General features: G+C 43.1%; 1 protein-coding gene across 1 annotated transcript in view; it reads left to right on the top strand.

Annotated features, from left to right (window-relative positions):
* ecel1 (endothelin converting enzyme like 1) overlaps window positions 1–19,580 on the top strand; it is a 107,474-nt gene that overhangs the window by 39,763 nt on the left and 48,131 nt on the right. The window contains exons 3-7 of the mRNA XM_033031339.1: window positions 2,828–2,938; window positions 6,750–6,842; window positions 6,941–7,065; window positions 16,018–16,240; window positions 16,351–16,449. Of these exons, the coding sequence (XP_032887230.1) occupies window positions 2,828–2,938; window positions 6,750–6,842; window positions 6,941–7,065; window positions 16,018–16,240; window positions 16,351–16,449 (651 nt within the window). The remainder of the gene's footprint in view (window positions 1–2,827; window positions 2,939–6,749; window positions 6,843–6,940; window positions 7,066–16,017; window positions 16,241–16,350; window positions 16,450–19,580) is intronic.

Raw genomic sequence — 19,580 nt, 5'->3', positions numbered from 1 at the left:
ATAAGGACTAGGGGGACTCTGTTCCTGTTGTGACTCGGGGGTGGGTGAGGAAGCGCTGAGCAGCGGGGTACCGAGGAGACACATTTGAGGGCCTCATCTGTGCCTGAAGAGGGGAATCCCCCCATTCCCTAAAGAATGAGGACATTTCGGATGTGTTGTGTACTTTTCAGTTTCCCTCCAGTTTATGATCTCACTATCTGAAACTGACAATGGATCAAAAATGATCTAGCGTTTGTTGTATCACATAATTGGATTAACTGGGTTAAAGTTTTTATATAATGGAAGGTGCAATGGGTGACAATCTGCCAATGTCAGCTGGAATTTCAGAAATAAATAACGTAGACTCATTATACTTTTTTATCAGCTTCTGCCTGATCTCCAGCTGAAGGCATGGGTGGAAATCCTGGGGGGACGGGGGGGGGGGGGGGGGGGGGGGGGGACCTGTCCCCCCAATGTTTTGAGAGGAACGGGACAATCCCCCCATGTTTTGTGAAACATGTTGCAGCAAAACCGCCTTGGAATTTTAAATTCTTTAAAAGCTCTCGAGTACTGCAGAATGATTGGTCGTTTATCACCTGATTCCTCTGAGCCGAAAACAATTTGTTAACTGCCACTGTTAGCGCTTGTTAACTGCCAGTAGTTAACATCGTATTTACACTGTTGTATGATGTGTCACCAATACATCGATATGCATTCCTCAGTAAATATAATTGTTTTGACCTTCAATATTACTGACGCCGCATTCCTTTGAATAAAATTCATGGGCGAAATTCTTAAAACTCACCTGATGTGGTTACAATTAACATTTTAACTTTGGATGTATTGGTGGATGTCATGGGAAAGATTTAAACGGGTATCGGACGGTCATTAAGAGCTCCGGACCGCGACCACGGGCTTCCTGGCGTGCATGTACAGTCCCTCATTCACCCAAGTTATGTAGTAATTTTTACCCATCAGGAATGTTATATGAATTTAAAAAATGTAAGTATGTTTATTTTTGTTAGTTTATTAAAAGTTTCTTTATGTATGTTTTTGTTAGTTTGTGAAAAGTTTATGTGTGTTGTTTTCTCTCTCTCACTCTCTCTCTCTCTCACACACACATACACACACACACTCTCTCTCTCTCTCTCTCTCTCTCTCTCTCTCTCTCCTCCAAGGTTAGTACTTCTGTTTGCCTTTATTTGCTTCAGTTTTATTTAGTTTCATTAATAACGTTGTAGCTTTTGAAAGTTAAACGGGTATCGGACGGTCATTAAGGGCTCCGGACCGCAAGCACGGGCTTCCTGGCGTGCAGGTACAGTCCCTCATTCACCCACATTATTTAGTAATTTTTACCCATCACTGTCCGGAGCCCTTAATAAAACTGAAGCAAATAAAGGCAAACAGAAGTACTAACCTTGGTAGAGAGTGAGAGAGAGAGAGAGAGAGAGAGGGAGAAAAAGAGAGAAAACAACACACATAAACTTTTCACGAACTAACAAAACATACATGAAGCAACTTTTGATAAACTAACAAAAATAAACATACTTAATGTTTAAAATTCATATAATACCCCTAAATGATTGGTAAAAATGACTACATAACGTGGGTGAATGAGGGACTGTACCTGCACGCCAGGAAGCCTGTGCTCGCGGTCCGGAGCCCTTAATGACCGTCCAATACCTGTTTAAATCTTTCAAAAGCTAAAACGTGATAGATAACATTTGATAAAACTGAAGCAAATAAAGGCAAACAGAACTAACTTTGGAGAAGAGAGAGAGAGAGAGAGAGAGAAAACAACACACATAAACTTTTCACAAACTAACAAGAAACTTTCGATAAACTAACAAAAATAAACATACTTCATATAACATCCCTTAATGTTATAAGAATTAAAAAAAATTAAGTATGTTTATTTTTATTAATTTATCAAAAGTTTCTTGTTAGTTTGTGCACTCCGTGATGGTAAGTCCACAGGCTCTGCGAGCGGAGCCCTCTAGGGAGGGCAATGGGAGGAGATAAAATTGTTAGTTGTCATGCACACTTGTCATCGGGCCGCCAGGAAATTGTGTCCCTCCCATGTTTTAAAAGCGATTTCCGCCCATGGCTGAAGGTAAAAGGTTCGTTCACCGTTTGCCTGTGGGTGAATGTGAGTTCCAAACCTCCAGCCAGGCTTCCTCACTAGTGGAGGCACCAGCTGAAGTGGAGAGTGCAATCTATTGTAAAGCAATGTCATTGCAGGTCTCTTGCCTGAATGTCATTTCCTGAGGTTTCTTTGCAAATCATGAGTCATTTTAGAATGTCCAGTTTTACTACACTTTTTACAAGTATCGGTCAAAAGAACGGTTCATCTGCTGTTTTAAAAAACAGTCTGCCTTCAAACTCAGGTGCTGTTTAATTTATTGTGCTGTTACTGAAAATAATATAAATCCGTCATTTTCCTGCCTCCCTTTTCAGATGTTGCCATTTGATAGATTCAAGTAACCGATTTTTGTGTAAAACAATAAAGCTACAATAAATAAATGTTGGCTTCTTTGCTGTGTTTTGAAGGAAATAGTTTGACTTCTCCAACAGTCTGTTTAACACCATGGCCATTTCAGTCAATTTGTGTCTGCTTTCCTATTAGCGATTTCCAGATGTGGCAGCATACCAATGTCTTTTTATTGATTTGTCAGAGAACCTTTCGAGAAGGAAAATCAATTTAAATCTCAATAATTCCCCTTTGGCATTTGTCATTACCTCTTCTTTTTTGGAAGCGGCATGAAACTCATAAAATTAGCTAAATATTATGATTTGATAACAACAAACTCAACTCATTTCTTGTCAACTTATATTTTACATTGCACAGATTTTAATTGCATATAAAGACCTGATGGAGAAATTAATAAGTCTTCTTGGAGGAGAGAATGCCAAAAAGAAGACGGAAGAGATATTACAGTTTGAAATACAGTTAGCAAATGTAAGTAAAGCACCAAACTAACTGCCAAACTGGATCTGCTTAAGATTTATTCTGCCTGTTTTACTTCTAATCACAATCATTAGAAATTACTATCTAAATAGTGTCAAGTTGAGAAAAGAGGAAGTACAACAAGATCTGGAGGTCCTTGTTCATCAGTCACTGAAAGTAAGCATGCGGGTACAGCAGGCAGTGAAGAAAGCGAATGGCATGTTGGCCTTCATAACAAGAGGAGTTGAGTATAGGAACAAATAGGTCCTTCTGCAGTTGTACAGGGCCCTAGTGAGACCACACCTGGAGGATTGCGTGCAGTTTTGGTCTCCAAATTTGAAGAAGGACATTCTTGCTATTGAGGGAGCTCAGTGTAGGTTCGCGACGTGAATTCTGGGATGGCGGGACTGTCATATGTTGATAGAATGGAACGACTGGGCTTGTATACTCTGGAATTTAGAAGGATGAGAGGAGATCTAATTGAAACATATAAGACTATTATGGGATTGGACAAGCTAGAGGCAGGAAACATGTTCTCAATGTTGGGGGAGTCCAGAACCAGAGGCCACAGTTTAAGAATAAAGGGTAGGCCATTTCAAACGGAGATGAGGAAAAACATTTTCACCCAGAGAGTTGTGAAACTGTGGAATTTTCTTGGGATCAAATTGAGAATATAATTAATACAGATAACGATAGCAATGTTTTCAAAGATCAGTGAAATATGGCTGAAGTTTGCTGAGATCTGTGAAGGAGGAATGTGCATGAGATGAGGTTTTTATCAGACTTCTTCTTGCGTATGGCGTGCACAGCCTAAAGTTGTAGAACAAGGGTAGACATCCAGGCCAGGACAGCATCAGTTACTGGGTGGATGGCTTTGATGCCCCCAGGGAACAGTCACTCACAATGTGTGGGATGGTCTGGTCTGGATGTCCGCAGTCGCAAGCAGGGCACAAGGTACAGCAAAGCAAGTATTGAAGCTACAATGCCAGTATTTCCAAAGGTTGTATGCCAGTTTGTGATTGCATGGTGGAAACAGATTATTTTGTAACTTTCAAAAGGAACATATAAAAATACTTGAAAAATGCAAATCTGTGGGGTCATGTGGGAAGAAGAGGGGAGGGGACTGATTGGAAAACTCCTTTAAAGTCAGCAAAGATGATTGATCAAATGGTTCTTGTAGGTGTGTAAGAGGCACGTGAGTAATTACTCAGGGTAGGCAGTCAGTCGCCTTTAAAAAAAAACTTAAATCGCGCATGCCCAGATTGTTCTCTCCGTAAAAATACAAAATAAAAATAAAGACAGTAACAATTCAATTTGCCCAAGGCTTCCAAGTCTCCTTTATTCTGAATTACTGAATGGGTGGGGGGTGAAGGGTGACGGCAGGTGGAGAGATGTTGGGAAAAACGGGAGCACAGGGAAACGTTGAATCAGTTGTCATCTTATTGTTCAAGGGACCAATTGGGGGGAGAGTTCCTTTCGCCGCGTGTGGAGAGTCTGTGCCAGGGGTAAAGTTGCGGGGAGGGCAGGAGTGTTGAGAAGGAGGGGGTCGTGGATAATGTCAGTTACTCACTCACTCACCGCTGCTGCGGTGCTCCGGACGCAGAGCCACCGCATTGTAGCCGGGGATAGAAGCAGCTCGGGTAGCTGTGAGCGGCCGCCGGGACCCGACAGCAGAACTGGCCGACACTTCAGCGCCTTCTGCCGGCCTGCTCACCTCTGGCAGTGCTCTCCGTCTGAACACCTCTCACCTGCCGCTCGCCGACTTCACTCATGTCAGCCGCTTCCCGCAAATCCTTAAATTCCCACAGACGAGTAACCTTAATCGCGCTGTTGGAATTTAAGGATTTGCGGGATGCAGCTGACATGAGTGAGGCCAGCGAGCGGCAGGAGAGGGGTTTTTAGACGGAGAGCTGCCAGAGGTGAGCGGGGTCAGGAGAAGGCGCTGAGGTGGCGGCCGGTTCCGCTGTCCGGCCCAGCGGCCGCTCACAGCCACCCGAGCTACTTCTATCCCCGGCTACAATGCGGTGGCTCTGCGTCCGGAGCACCGCAGCAGCGATTTAGACGAGGAAATTAAATGTAACATCTCTAAGTTTGCGGATGACACAAAGCTGGGTGGCAGTGTGAGCTGCGAGGAGGATGCTATGAGGCTGCAGGGTGACTTGGATGAGTGGGCAGAAGCATCGCAGATGCAGTATAATGTGGATAAATGTGAGGTTATCCACTTTGGTGGCAAGAATAGGACAGATTATTATCTGAATGGTGTCAGATTAGGAGAATGGGAGGTGCAAGGGGACCTGGGTGTGCTTGTACATCAGTCACTGAAAGTACACATGCAGGTACAGGAGGCAGTGAAGAAAGCCAATGGCCTGTTGGCCTTCATTGCGAGAGGATTTGAGTTTAGGAACAAGGAGGTTCGACTGCAGTTGTAGAGGGCTCTGGTGAGACCGCCCTGGAGTATTGTGTGCAATTTTGGTCTCCTAATTAAGGATATTATTGCTATTGAGGGAGTGCAGCGTATGTTCACCAGTTTAATTCCCGGGTTGGCGGGACTGAAGTTTGATGAAAGAATAGGTCGACTGGGCTTGCTTTCATTGGAATTTAGAAGGATGAGAGGGTATCTTATAGAAACATATAAAATTCTTAAGGGATTGAACAGAGTAGATGCAGGAACAATGTTCCCGATGAGGGAGTCCAGAACCAAGAGTCACAGTTTAAGAATAAGGGGTAGGCCATTTAGGACTGAGATGAGGAAAAACTGTTTCACCCACAGAGTTGTGAATTCGTGGAATTCTCTGCCACAGTAGGCAGTCGATGTTCACTGAATGTTTTCAAGAGAGTTAGATTTAGCTCTTAGGTCTAAGGGAATCAAGGGATATGGGGGGAAAAGCCAGAATGGGGTACTGATTTTGGATGATCAGCCATGATCATATTGAATGGCGCTGCTGGCTCAAAGTAGCTCAGCAGGTCAGGCAGCATCTCAATGAAGGGTCCCGACCTGAAACATCACCTATCCATGTTCTCAGAGATGCTGCCTGACTCACTGAGTTACTCCAGCACACCGTGAAACGTCACCTATCCATGTTCTCTACCGATGCTGCCTGACCCGCTGAGTTACTCAAGCACTCTGTGAAACGTCACCTATCCATGTTCTCCACAGATGTTGCCTGACCTGCTGAGTTACTCCAGCACTCTGTGAAACGTCACCTATCCATGTTCTCCACAGATGCTGCCTGACCCGCTGAGTTACTCCAGCACTGTGAAATGTCACCTATCCATGTTCTCCACAGATGCTGCCTGACCCGCTGAGTTACTCCAGCACTCTGTGAAACGTCACCTATCCATGTTCTCCACAGATGCTGCCTGACCCGCTGAGTTACTCCAGCACTGTGAAATGTCACCTATCCATGTTCTCCACAGATGTTGCCTGACCCGCTGAGTTACTCCAGCACTCTGAATCCTTTCTTCCGTGTAGCATTTAATTTAAATGTGTGTTGTAAGCATTAAAACTTCCACAAATCAAAGTAGTCATGTTGGGGACACTGCCACAATCTTGTACCTTTGTTTTGATGTTTTCCATGCAAGACCTAACAGGTTGAACAACACAGTTGGTAGATTACACCTGGATTGTAAGAATAATTGCTTCATTGGGAGTTTAGTTTTTGGCCGTTACTACTTTGTCAAGACCTCCAGTGCCAGTCAGCAGTGATTTATCACCTTGTTTTCTTCAATGTTTCAATGTGAGTAACAGGTCACTTTAAGTAAAATATCTTGCAACCATTCACATTGTCTAACTTTGTGTTTTTCCTCAAAAATGTGGCTGAAGATAACAATGTCTGAGTCTGATTCTGTGAGAAGAGACATCAACAGCGTGTACAACAAGGTGACCATCAGGGAGTTGCAGCGGACAGCCCCCGCCGTGAGTAGCCGCTCGCTTGTTTGTGAAAGGTAGAGATAATCTACTCACCTTTATATCAAATTTGTTAACTGGGAATTATCTTTAATTTAATTTCACAGGTTCAATGGAAGTATTTACTGGACCGAATATTTCACGATAATCTTTCAGAGGATGAAGAAATTGTCGTATTTGCCACTGACTACATGCAGAAAGTTTCAGAACTCATATCGAAGACTTCTCCAAGGTAAACTGTTTCTTAAATATGAAATCTATATAATTTTATGTAACCTAATTCCCATGCTTCTCTTGTTATTCTCAGTATATTTACTAAACTGTGCTTTGTGGATTAAATTATGGTCAATATAGCTTGTAGAAACTGGGATACAAATCAAATCAATTAACAAATTGTATAAGAAGGAACTGCAGATGTTGGTTTAAACCGAAGATAGACACAAATAGCTGGAGTAACTCAGTGGGTCAGGCAGCATCTCTGGAGAGAAGGAATGTGTGACGCTTTGGGACGAGACCCTTCTTGAGACTGAGAGTCAGGGGAAAGGGAAACGAGATATTGATGATGATAGAGAGAGATATGGAACAATTGAATGAAAGATATGCAAAAACAATGACAAAGGAAACAGGTTATTGTTAACTGTGTGCGAGGTGAAAATGAGTTACAATGAGACTCATTGATGAGTTCTTTTTTCCAAATTGAATGTGACATTCTGCTGACTTCCATTGAGTATGTCCTCTTTCAGTGAAAGAGTTGAATTTTTGACATGATGTAAAACCATAGAATTTGAGCAGAATTTTTTGATACTTCCCAATGCAATAAGTAGACCTCTCGTCTTGCTATATTTGTGTAGATTAAGTCTGAGTTTAGTTCGCAAGGAGGTTAATTTAAGGAGCATTTTATTTAAGGATTACACCTCAGATGTAGAAGTTCATAGGTAGGGGTGTGGGGCGAGGGGTGAAGGAGGTGGGGGCAAGGGGTGGGGTGAGGGAGGTGGGGAGAGGTGTGGTAAGTGGCATAGGGTGAGGAGTATGTGAGGGGTGTGAGATGTCGAACCACGGGTGTGGGGCCGCGAGTGTGGGGGCCAGGGGTGAGGGAGGTGGAGTGTGGGGACAGGAGTGTGGGGATGAGGGGGTGTGGGGGTGTGGGGTGTGTGGTGAGGTGTCCGGCACTGCGGACTGCCCTGAAACAGCACCGACACTGAATGGAAGAACACTCCAGATTTCAGTTATCCTGATGCACCACACACGGAAAGTGATAGTTGCACTGACACTGTGAACCAGCAGGCTGCTCGGATATTTCTCTCCTGGTTAGCTCATTATGTCGAGCTGTTTCCATTAGATTTACAAAGATAAAAAATAAACCATAAAACCCTTAATACCTGTCAGAGTTTACAAATTCACAGGAAGTAAAGATTTCACAGCAGTTTGATATCCATGCCAAATAAATGGCATTATCTCTACAGATAACTCATTAAAGAAAAGCATTCAAGCCAAAACACAGAATGTTGACATTTTACTGAAACTCAGAGAATCTCTTTCACTGCTTCAATCTCATCCTTGAAACTTGCTGTCTTTATGACCACAGAAGGTAGCCGTTTGCATCATTTCTCAAACTTTCAGTTTTTGGTAACAACTTTAAGTGTTGCTCTCTAGAACGATAGCTGGGTTTACCAGCCATGGAGTGGTCCCTGAACAATATTACTCCTCTGAATCTTCTTGCCTCTCCTGGGTCTCTCACTCTCCCACCAGACCTACAGTGAGCTGCTGGCAACCAGAGAGCACCCACCCACCCCACCCTCTGTATCAGTGGGGCTCCCTGGTGCAACGTTCCAGGCTCTGCAGAGGTTTTGCCATTCCTGTACAACTACAGTTATTTGTTCAGTCTGGGGCTTTGGGGCTGGAGGGATTGCACAGAAAGTATTTATTTTATGCAATTTAATTTGAGATTCTTGTGACATAGATTGTTGAATCAACATTTGGTCGTGGAAGAAGTCAGGGCTGTGCGCTCATTCACTCTGCAGTATAACAGACTCTGCAACACTGTACCAGTGTTGTGTGTATACATTAATTCTGCAGGGTAATATCGCGTGTCCTCAGCACTCCCCCCCTCCCCCTCCAAACATCCTGTCAGTAAGAGAAGATGTAATAACACAACACTTGGAAAACATTAATTGGATTGGACAAAGTCAGCTTCAATTTATGAAAGGAAAGTCATGCTTAACAAATCTGTTGGAGGCTTTGTGAAGATGTAATGCATAGAATAGATAAGGAAGAACCAGCAGATGTGGCACATTTCAACTTTCAAACGCCTTTGATGAAATCTCGTGGGAGAGGTTAATGTTCAAAATGAAAGCATCTCGGCTTGGTAAATAATGAGCTGTGCAGACTAAGACTTGGTTGACAGGGAAAAGAAGAGTTGCAATGAAGTGGTCATTTCCCATTGGCCACCACTGACCAGTGAGGTAGGGAACCATGCCATCGTGGCCCTGAATCAGCTGAGGGAACTGCATGTCATGAGTCCAAGTTTACAGATGATATGTTAGGCTTCACTGCAAGAGGATTTGCACCGAAGCAGCTGCACAGAGCCTTGTCCTCTGTGCCCCAGAGCTCTGTGCAGAGTTTAGGTCTCACAGCCCCTCTATAAAATGACAACTGGGATTCATTTTATAAAATGGCATCATTTATGTAAAATTCAGCCGTGATTGCATTCCATTTTAAAATTATAATCTGCTTTCAGTATAGGGATTTCAATCACTTGTTCCAAATGCGAATGATTCTGTTTTCAGTAGCAGCTCTGTGGCAGATGTTTCTCAATTCAGTATATACTGTCAGAGATCTTGGTTTAATTTAGTTTGTTATTATAGTCACATGTACTGAGATACAGTGAGAAACTTTGTTGGGCATGCAAAAACAGAAAATAGACAGTGTAGATTCAGAACGATTGCACTGACTGGAGGTTTAAGACAGGTCTTTATCGCAAACACTAACCAATTCACCTTTAACTCTGTAGATTTGCCAGTGAGCTGAGTCCACACAGGTGAAACATCCCAGCAGCAGCACAACATGAAATAGTTCACACATCAGGAAGTAAAGTTAAGGGAGAAACTGAATTATGCTAAAACCTATAAAAATAAAATCACTTAAAAAATTAAGATTGTTTAAATATCTGAAGAAATTATGACTCAAATGGGAATTTCATTCCAGGACTAGACATCAAGAAGCAGCATCAGGAACTCTAATACCCGATCCCCTACATTGGTGCCATGCCAGAAATACTCCGTCTTTTATGGCAAAGCATGGTGTACAGTGCCCTCCATAATGTTTGGGACAAAGACTCATCATTTATTTATTTGCCTCTGTACTCCACAATTTGAGATTTGTAATAGAAAAAATCACGTGTGGTTAAAGAGCACATTGTCAAATTTTATTAAAGGGTATTTTTATACATTTTGGTATCACTTTTTAGAAACATAGAAACATAGAAAATAGGTGCAGGAGTAGGCCATTCGGCCCTTCGAGTCTGCACCGCCATTCAATATGATCATGGCTGATCATCCAACTCAGTATCCCGTACCTGCCTTCTCTCCATGCCCCCTGATCCCTTTAGCCGCAAGGGCCACATCTAACTCCCTCTTAAATATAGCCTCAACTACCTTCTGTGGCAGAGAGTTCCAGAGATTCACCACTCTGTGTGAAATTACAGCTGTGTTTATACATAATGCCCCCCATTTCAGGGCACCATAATGTCACCCAACTGAGCTAATCCTACTTGCCTACACTTGACCCATAGCCATCCAAACCTCTCCTATCCATGCACCTGTCCAAATACATTTCCAAAACCTGCGAGTGCAGTTGGACAGAACATTACCGGGAAAACAATGGCAGAATGGGGTTGGAGGAGGGAGTTAATACAGGTCAAGGTCTGGCTTGTGGATAGGATGGAGCATTCAGTAGCTGCCTTCATGTAGGAGCAGACGACATCAGATGAAAGGAAACATAACTTGCCACATTGGATGGGAGGAGCATTTGTAGTTCTGGGCACTGCCTTCAGAATTGATAAATTGTCACACATCGCATCTCACTAACAAGTATATTTAGACTTTTTTTTTAACTTTATTAATTTTGGTTAATATGAGGTTGGACTGGAAGTCGAGGTTGTGACCGGAGATATTCGTGAGATTAGACCATATCCATGCAGGAAGAAACAGATTGAACTTTTCAGATTGTGACCTTTCATCCGTTTTACTGCTTGTCCTTTTGGGAAGTGAAAGAAGTGATGGTTCCCATATATTTGGAGTGATGCTGAGGGACAGAATGCAGCCGCACCTGTGGAAAATTATGGGATGCCAGGATGGTTGGACGATTGAAGAGTTTGTGCTGTGGATTAAATGAATGATGTGAGTTGGTTTTGTTTTGCACAGACCCAGGGATAAACTCTGCCTTGCGTGAAGCAGGAAGGCAGAGTTTATCCCTGGGTCTGTGCAAAACAAAACAAAACAAAACCAACTCACATCATTCATTTAATCCACAGCACAAACTCTTCAATCGTCCAACCATCCTGGCATCCCATAATTTTCCACAGGTGCGGCTGCATTCTGTCCCTCAGCATCACTCCAAATATATGGGAATCCCTCAGGGATATTCACCCATAAATTTATACTGGGAATGCAAAAGATAACAACTATGAGTCATAGGACTCCATTAAATTAACATCAGAACATCCAGCCATCACAAGCCTATGGAGTTGGAGGCTGGGTTTAAATGTAAAAATATTAATTATTTTAAAATACGTAAATTTCTGGTACAATCAGAGCAATGTTTAGGATTCAGTATGAAACTGGTTCTGGAGATACTAATTTACTCCAATGTGCCAACGAGGTCATGTGCCTTCAACTCAAACACATTATTGGCCATAGGAACTGCATCCTGCAGAGTTTTCCAGAAATTTGGGAAATTGCGCATGCAGTTCCTATGGCCAATAATGTGTTTGAGTTGAAGGCACATGACCTCGTTCGCACATTGAAGTAAATTAGTATCTCCAGAACCAGTTTCATACTGAATCCTAAACATTGCTCTGATTGTACCAGAAATTGACATATTTTAAAATAATTAATATTTTTACATTTTAACCCAGCCTCCAACTCCACTGGCTTGTGATGGCTGGATGTTCTGATGTTAATTTAATGGAGTCCTATGATTCATAGTAGTTATCTTTTGCATTCCCAGTATAAATTTATGGGTGAATATCCCTGAGGACGTTTTTTGGATTCATTTTCCACAATGCCCATTATTTTTCCGACTGTCACTGTCCAAAGAACCCGTGTGCGTTGCCTGTGCCTTGGGCACGATTCCCATTAGAGTCTGTGTTAGAAGCCGCCTCTCATGGTAGAGGCTTCCCGCCTGCCTCCAGAATCAAAAGCAGAAAGGAAAGCTTTGAGGTGAGTGAACATAACTAAACAAATGACATTAAACAATGGTAAACATAAGGGGGTTTATGAACACTGTCGTAATGTAATAATGTTTATTTACACAGCTTGTATCCTGACAGCCGACAGTGAAGCGTTATAATTGTTTTCTCACACCCCATGACAGGCCATCAATGATCATTCCAAATGTTTGCACTCAAACAGAACCTCGGAATACACAAGTGGTTTAAACACATTGCAGATTCACTCGCAGTTGATTCACTTAAAGCAGACGTTAACTCGCGTTTGACCCATTTACCATTTTGTTGCCAGCAGAGTTTTGGCTTCACAGGTGGATGTGTTAGTTTTAAGAGCAAAAGTTTAACTTCGGTGAAGCAATAGACCGAGTTTAAAGAAAGGTCTCGACCTGAAACGTCACCTTGCGGCAGCACCTGGTGGCAAGCCACGGGCACAACGAACCCTCCGCTCTGGAGGGTGGCGTCTCGGTGTGGGAGGCGCTAGTCACAGGGTTTTTACCTGAGTGGGTATTTAAGGCCAGGCAACGCCCGTGACCAGGGAGGAGCAGGGAGCTGTATTGGAGAGAATAAAATATGTCTCGTACACACAACTTGTGTTCCGCTTGGTTTTTGGCTGGATTCCTGTGAGTCCCCGCTACAACCTCTTCCTTTTCTCCAGAGATGCTGCCTGACCCGCTGAGTTACTCCAGCACTTGTTACTTGTGTCTATGACCGATTCTTAAATCTGATTGTTGAGTAAAAGGCAAACCAGCAGAAAATATTCGGGCATGATTTATTAAATAAAAACAAGTGTGTTTGCATCTTCTCATAGAGTCGCTCTGGCACAAGGGGACAGTCAGCGTGTCAAGATCTCCGAGACTGATTAAAAACATCAGGTCAAAGCTCTGATTAAAAGGCAGTAGGAAGGAACTGCAGATGTCTATGAGTGGGAGTATAATGCTGGGTTTCACCACACTGATCTCCACTGTCCAAGACATTCGGTGGGACACCTTCTCTCACACCTTAATGAGCCTGTATTGGTAGAAACAAGGAACGGCAGATCTGGTTTCACACAAGGACACAAAGTGTTGGATTTACTCCAGCACTTTGTGTGACCCGCTGAGTTACTCCAGCACTTTGTATCCCAGCATGTATTGGTATATTGTGCATGTACCGTGGTACAGTGAAAAGCTGTGTTTGTACACTATCCAGTCAGACCAGATCATACTAGAAGGGAAAAACATCAAAGTGCAGAATGTAGCATTACAGTTACAAAGTAAAAAGTCCACTGTCCACAATGAGGTAGGTTGGAAGATGGAGACTACACCGTAGCTTATAGGAGGACCATTCAGTAGTCTGATTATAGTGGAGAAGAAGCTGTTCCTGAATCTGGTGGTGCATGCTTTCAAGCTGCCCGATGGAAGTGGGAATGACAAAGGTCCTTATTTATATTGTTCAAAAAGGAACTGCAGATGCTGGAAGATCGAAGGTACACAAAATTGCTGGGGATCTCTAAGTTTAGAAACATTACCCGCTGAGTTTCCCCAGCAATTTTGTGTACCTTCCTTATTTATATTGCCTGCTTTCCGGAGGTGGTGTGAAGTGTAGCTGGAGTTGGTGGTGGGGAGGCTGGTCAGTGTGATGAATGATGGACTGGGCTACATGCACAACTCTCTGCAATAACTCTTGGCAGTCTCTTCCATTATAACTGGCTACAAGGGTGAGAGCTAGAGTTTGTCCAGGCTAACCCAGAGGTACCTTGGTGAGTCACCTCCCTGGGAAATCTCAATCAGCACTTCGAGAGTTCTGCTGAGCTTGAAGGAGCCATAGTTAACGTATTCACTGGAATTTAGAAAGATGAGAGAGAATCTTATAAAAATTAATAAAATTCTTAAAGGATTGGACAGGCTAGATGCAGGAAAAATATCCCGCTGTTGGGGGGGGGAGGGCGTCCAGAACCAGGGGGTCACAGTTTAAGAATAAGGGGTAAACCATTTATGACTGAGATGAGGAAAAACGTTTTCACCCAGAGAGTGGTGAATCTATGGAATTCAAGAGAAAGTTAGATTTAGCTCTTAGGGCTAAAGGAATCAAGGGATATGGGGGAAAAGCAGGAACGGGTTACTGATTTTAGATGATCAGCCATTATCATATTGAACGGCGCTGCTGGCTCGAAGGGCCGAATGGCCTACTGCATCTATTTTTCTATGTTTCTAAACTTAGAGATCCTACTGCAAAAAATAAACTGCTGGAAGAATTCGGCAGGTCAAGCGGCATCTATGGGCAAAGAGGTGGTTATTGTTTTGGTATTTGTAGAAGATAGAAAGCTGGTACAAAGAAGTGAGAAGAGGTGAGACAGAGGCTGGTGGGTGACAGTTGGAACCAACAGAGGGGGCGAGGGAATAGGAAAGATGGTGCAAGGGGAAAAGACCAGCAGAAGGGTATGTGGGTGATGGGGAGATGGAACCAGGTAGGGAGCACAATGAGTCTTGGTGATGAGAGTGAAGGGTGGGAGTGGGGGAGTGGAAGGAATAGAAAAGATGAGCACAGGGAAGAGAACCTGATGAGCCAGTGGGAGTCAGGGGGAGTGGGTTACCTGAAATTGAAAAGTTTATAGATCGGGTTGTAGGCTACCCAAGAATACACTACCTCATATTCTAGCTCGATAGAATATGAGACAGTACCTCGTAGTCTATGGAATATGAGGTACTGTTCCAGTTAGTGTTTGGCCTCACAGCGCACAAGTGCTCTGTAATACAGTGGCTTGGTTTGTGCTTGGTCCCTTCAACATAGGTGCATACAAATCTCCGCCTCACCTGCAAAGCTGTTTATGTCCCAAGAAAATGGAGGAAGAGGTATAATGTGCACACCCTATGATTGCAGGGGGAAATACTAGGGACCAGGAGGGGTGGGTAGGAAGCAGTGGCGGACTGGCCAGGGTGTCAGCTTGCCCGATGGCAAGTGGGCCCCTGATGAAGTGGGCCCCCTTTGTCTCCTGGCAACCAATATTTTTAGACCCAGTCCGCCACTGGTAGGAAGAGATGGGACCACAAGAGAGTCACAGAGGGATTGGTCTCTGCAGGAAACAGAAGAGGTTGGGGGGGAGAAAGGAAGATTTGGTGGGTGGTAGGATCCAATTGGAGCAGGTGAAAGTGATGATGGATGATCTGCTAGATGCAAAGTGGTGAGGTGAAAGGAGATGACAGAGGACCTCTATCTCTGTTCTGTCTGGATACGCGGTTGGGAGAGCAAATGTGAGGGAAACCAAGACAATGTGTGTGAGGGCTCCACTAACTACAGCAGGTAAAAAGCCATGTTACCTGATGGAGGACATTTTGGCAGTCCGAGTGTAGAAAACGTCATCCTGATGTGGGTGGGATGGAGAAACTGAGAGTAATGGTTGGCAACCTTACAAGAGACAGAGTGGGAAAAGATGCAGTGGAGGTGGGTGGGAGAGTCTGTAGATTTGCAGAAGATTTTGACTCCCTGAGATGAAGAGAGATCCACGAACGAATATGCAAGAAGTAATCCTAGTATAAATCCTATTATTTGAAAGTAACTTGAAGGACTCATTTCCCAAAGAAGAAAGTAAAGCTGGTGTTAAATGTGTCGACATTTCACCAGGTATGTCGAACAGTTCTGTATGGCTCTGAACGGTTCATTGTGTTCATGTAAAAATATTAACAACAGAAGTAAATAAAGTGCAGAATTAATTCAAGAATGTGCAACGTGACACCTGTGATCTTCTATCTGTGATTTCAGGGTGCTGCATAATTATATGATTTGGCGTATCGTGGTTGCCCTGAGTGAGCATCTGTCCACACCGTTCAGAGATGCAATTCATAACTTCTCAAAAGAATTGGATGGTACCGAGAATCAGCTTGATCTGGGTAAGATGTGCTTGGACCAAGCCAACAAGCAGTTTGGAATGGCGCTGGGAGCTCTTTTTGTTGAGGAATACTTTTCATCTTCCAGCAAAATGAAAGTAAGTATTTTCCATTAAGATTCCAACAGCAGATTAATTCAATATTTTTTGAATTATCATGCAAATAAGCCATCAGCTTGTAGAACGATGATTATTTTTATTCTGATAAGGTTCAACAACTGGTTGAAGACATTAAACATGCATTTGATCATCGGCTAGATGAATTAGATTGGATGGATGAAGAGACAAAAGAAGCAGCAAGAGCAAAGGTCTGTTCCAGGAATCTATCTGAAATATCATTAAGCAGCACTAAATAATATTGGGTTTTTATATTGGATTTTAAATCATCTAATTAGCTTTGACATGAAACGCAGCGGAAGATCTATGACGAAACATCTGTGTCTATAATTAGATTACAACTTATTTGCATGTGAAGAAGAAAGAGCTCATTGTTGTATAGTCTACGGTGCTTCCCACGTACGAGTTACATTGTGCATGTACCATTGTTACACGGAGACAACTTCACTTTCTACTAGAGCAGATCTCAATATTGTAAACACAATATCAGTTTGTTGAGTTCTGCCTTTACTATGACATTGAAAAAAAATATTGCATAAAAATTGTTTTTTAATAACAAGTGGCAAGAATGAAGAAATATGGCATAGTTAGAGTCATAGAGTCACAGAGTGATACAGCGTGGAAACAGGCTCTTCGGCCCAACTGCCCCACACCGGCCAACATGTCCTAGTTACAATAGTCCCACCTGTTCGCGTTTGGCCCGTATCCATCCAAACCTGTCTTATCCATGTGTAAGGAAGAACTGCAGATGCTGGTTTAAACCGAAGATAGACACAAAAAGCTGGAGTAACTCAGCAGGACAGGCAGCATCTCTGGAGAGAAGGAATGGGTGACGTTTCAGGTCGAGACCTTCCTTCAGCCTGGTTAGGGAAGAAGGGTGCCCACTCTTTTCTACCAGTTATCTTCCATCTGTCAATCCGAAGAAGGGTCTCGACCTACAATGTTGCCTATTCATGCCCTCCAGAGATGCTGCTTGACCCATGGAATTACTTCTACATAAGATTCCAGCATCTCCAGTTCCTTAGTTCAGAGGTCTTGACTTTTAATCAAGAGACTTATTATGACCATCTGTCTGGAATGTAAAACAAGATAGAACCATCTAGAAAAATAAACAGGGCATATAAGATCCCATCTCGTTCCCTCAGGAGAAGAAATCCTATCTGCCTATGTAGTATCCCAGATGCACTACAAGTGCTCTCTGAACATCCAATCCAGAAAAACATTGTTACAAATAATAATTAGAATAGGCTGAATGCATCACCAAGCATTGATCTTGGCCTCAGACTCAACAAAACAGCATCACACCCAGCCCAATCAATTCTGCACTCTCCTCCACTATCATAGCAGTCTTGTGCCAGGTATTGGGAAGCTAGCCAACACGCATTAAACTAAACAGCTCGATAAAGACTTACAGGATCGTTGACAGTGTTCTGTGAGGATACTACATCATTTGATGTGGCACCATCAATATATGACACAAGTTAGGTTTGTATCTAACAGCTTCAGATAGAGCTTCTGTGAAGTACTACCCACCATCAACAGTGAAATTATACTTGTTTGTACATTGTAACTCTTCACTGAGCGCACCATTCATTCTGTCAACACCATGAATGCATAGTATTTTACCCAGGGTAGGGAATCAAGAACCAGAGGACATTGGTTTAAGATGAGAAAATAAATATTTAATCGAAATCTGAGGGCAACTTTTTTACACAGAGGGTGGTGAGTGTATGGAACAAGCTGACAGAGGAAACAGTTGAGACAGGTCCTATAGCAATATTTGAAAAACCTTTGGACAGATACATGGTTAGGAAAGTTTTAGAGGAATATGGATCAAATCAAATAGGGATCAGATAGTGAAGACGGTTGTGAAAAATTGCAGCTGGATCTTGATCGATTGGCCAGGTGGGCAGAGGAATAGTTGATGGAATTTAATACAGAGAAATGTGAGGTGTTGCATTTTAGGAAGTCTAACATGGGCAGGACCTACACAGTGAATGGTAGGTCTCTGGGGAGTGCTGTAGAGCAGAGGGATCTAGGAGTACAGGTGCATGGTTCCTTGAAGGTGGAGTCGCAGGTGGATAGGGTTGTCAAAAAGGCTTTGGCACATTGGTCTTCATCAGTCAGTGTATTGAACGTAGAAGTTGGGAGGTCACGTTGCAGTTGTATAAGACGTTAGTGAGGCCGCATTTAGTGTTCAGTTCTGGGCACCATGTTATACAAAACATGTTGTCAAGCTGGAAAGGGTACAGAAAAGATTTACAAGGATGTTGCCAGGGCTAGAGGGTCTGAGCTATTGGGAGAGGTTGAGTAGGCTGGGACTATTCCTTGGAGCGCAGAAGGTTGAGGGGTGATCTTATTGAGGTGCATAAAATCATGAGAGGAATAGATCGTTTAGATACACAGAGTCTCTTGCCCAGAGTAGGGGAACCGAGGACCAGAGGGCATTAGTTTAGGGTGAATGGGAAAAGATTTAATGGGAATCTGAGGGGTAACCAAGGGTGGTGGGTTTATGGAACAAGCTGCCAGAGGTGGTAGTTGAGGCAAGGACTAGCCAAACGTCCTGACCAGCTGCAACAATGAGATCTGTCTGCAATGTAGAAAATTGTCCAGGTACATTCTGTTTAATCTATCTAATTATCACTCCATCCATCGACGTGTCCTCAGCTTTGATGGAAGATGTGTCGATACTTAACTCTCCCATAAACTCATTACTGATGTTCAATTTGGGTTCCTGCCAGCACCACTTGGCTCTCGCAACAAGTCTTCAGACTTGGATAGAGCTGAATTCCAGAGCTCAGGTGAGAGTCATTGTTCTTGACTTCAAAGTCACAGCTGACAGACTGTGGTATCAAGGAACCCTGGTAAAACTTAAGCTACTGGGTTTCAATGCCAAGGCTTTCCACTGGTTAGTCATCAGTCATAGTTAAATACAGAACAAAGATGACTGTTGTGGAAGGCTAAACCGCAGTCTCTCCAAAAAATCACTGGAAATTTGTCAGACAGCATCCAAGACCCAAGTCTCTTCAGTGGGTTCTTCCTGGACTTTCCAAGTTCATTAGATCCCAGCAGTTGTTGGCTGATGATTGCATGACTCCACAGGCAGCTCATATAATAAAGCAGATCAAGACTAATTGGGGCAAAATCTGTTAACATTCTGGCTTAATGTGATGCATGACAATAGCATATTTAATATGATACATGGCATTAGCATTTATGCCAATATTTAGTTTAGTTTGGTTTATCGTCATGTGTACCGAGGTACAGTGAAAACCTTTTTTGTTGCGTGCTATACAGTCAGCAGAATACAATACAATACATA

This window comes from Amblyraja radiata, chromosome 13, assembly GCF_010909765.2.
Source record: "Amblyraja radiata isolate CabotCenter1 chromosome 13, sAmbRad1.1.pri, whole genome shotgun sequence".
NCBI classification, from domain to species: Eukaryota; Metazoa; Chordata; class Chondrichthyes; order Rajiformes; family Rajidae; genus Amblyraja; species Amblyraja radiata.
The sequence above is the reverse complement of the archived record's forward strand: the minus strand, read 5'-3'. Positions and strand labels throughout refer to the sequence as shown.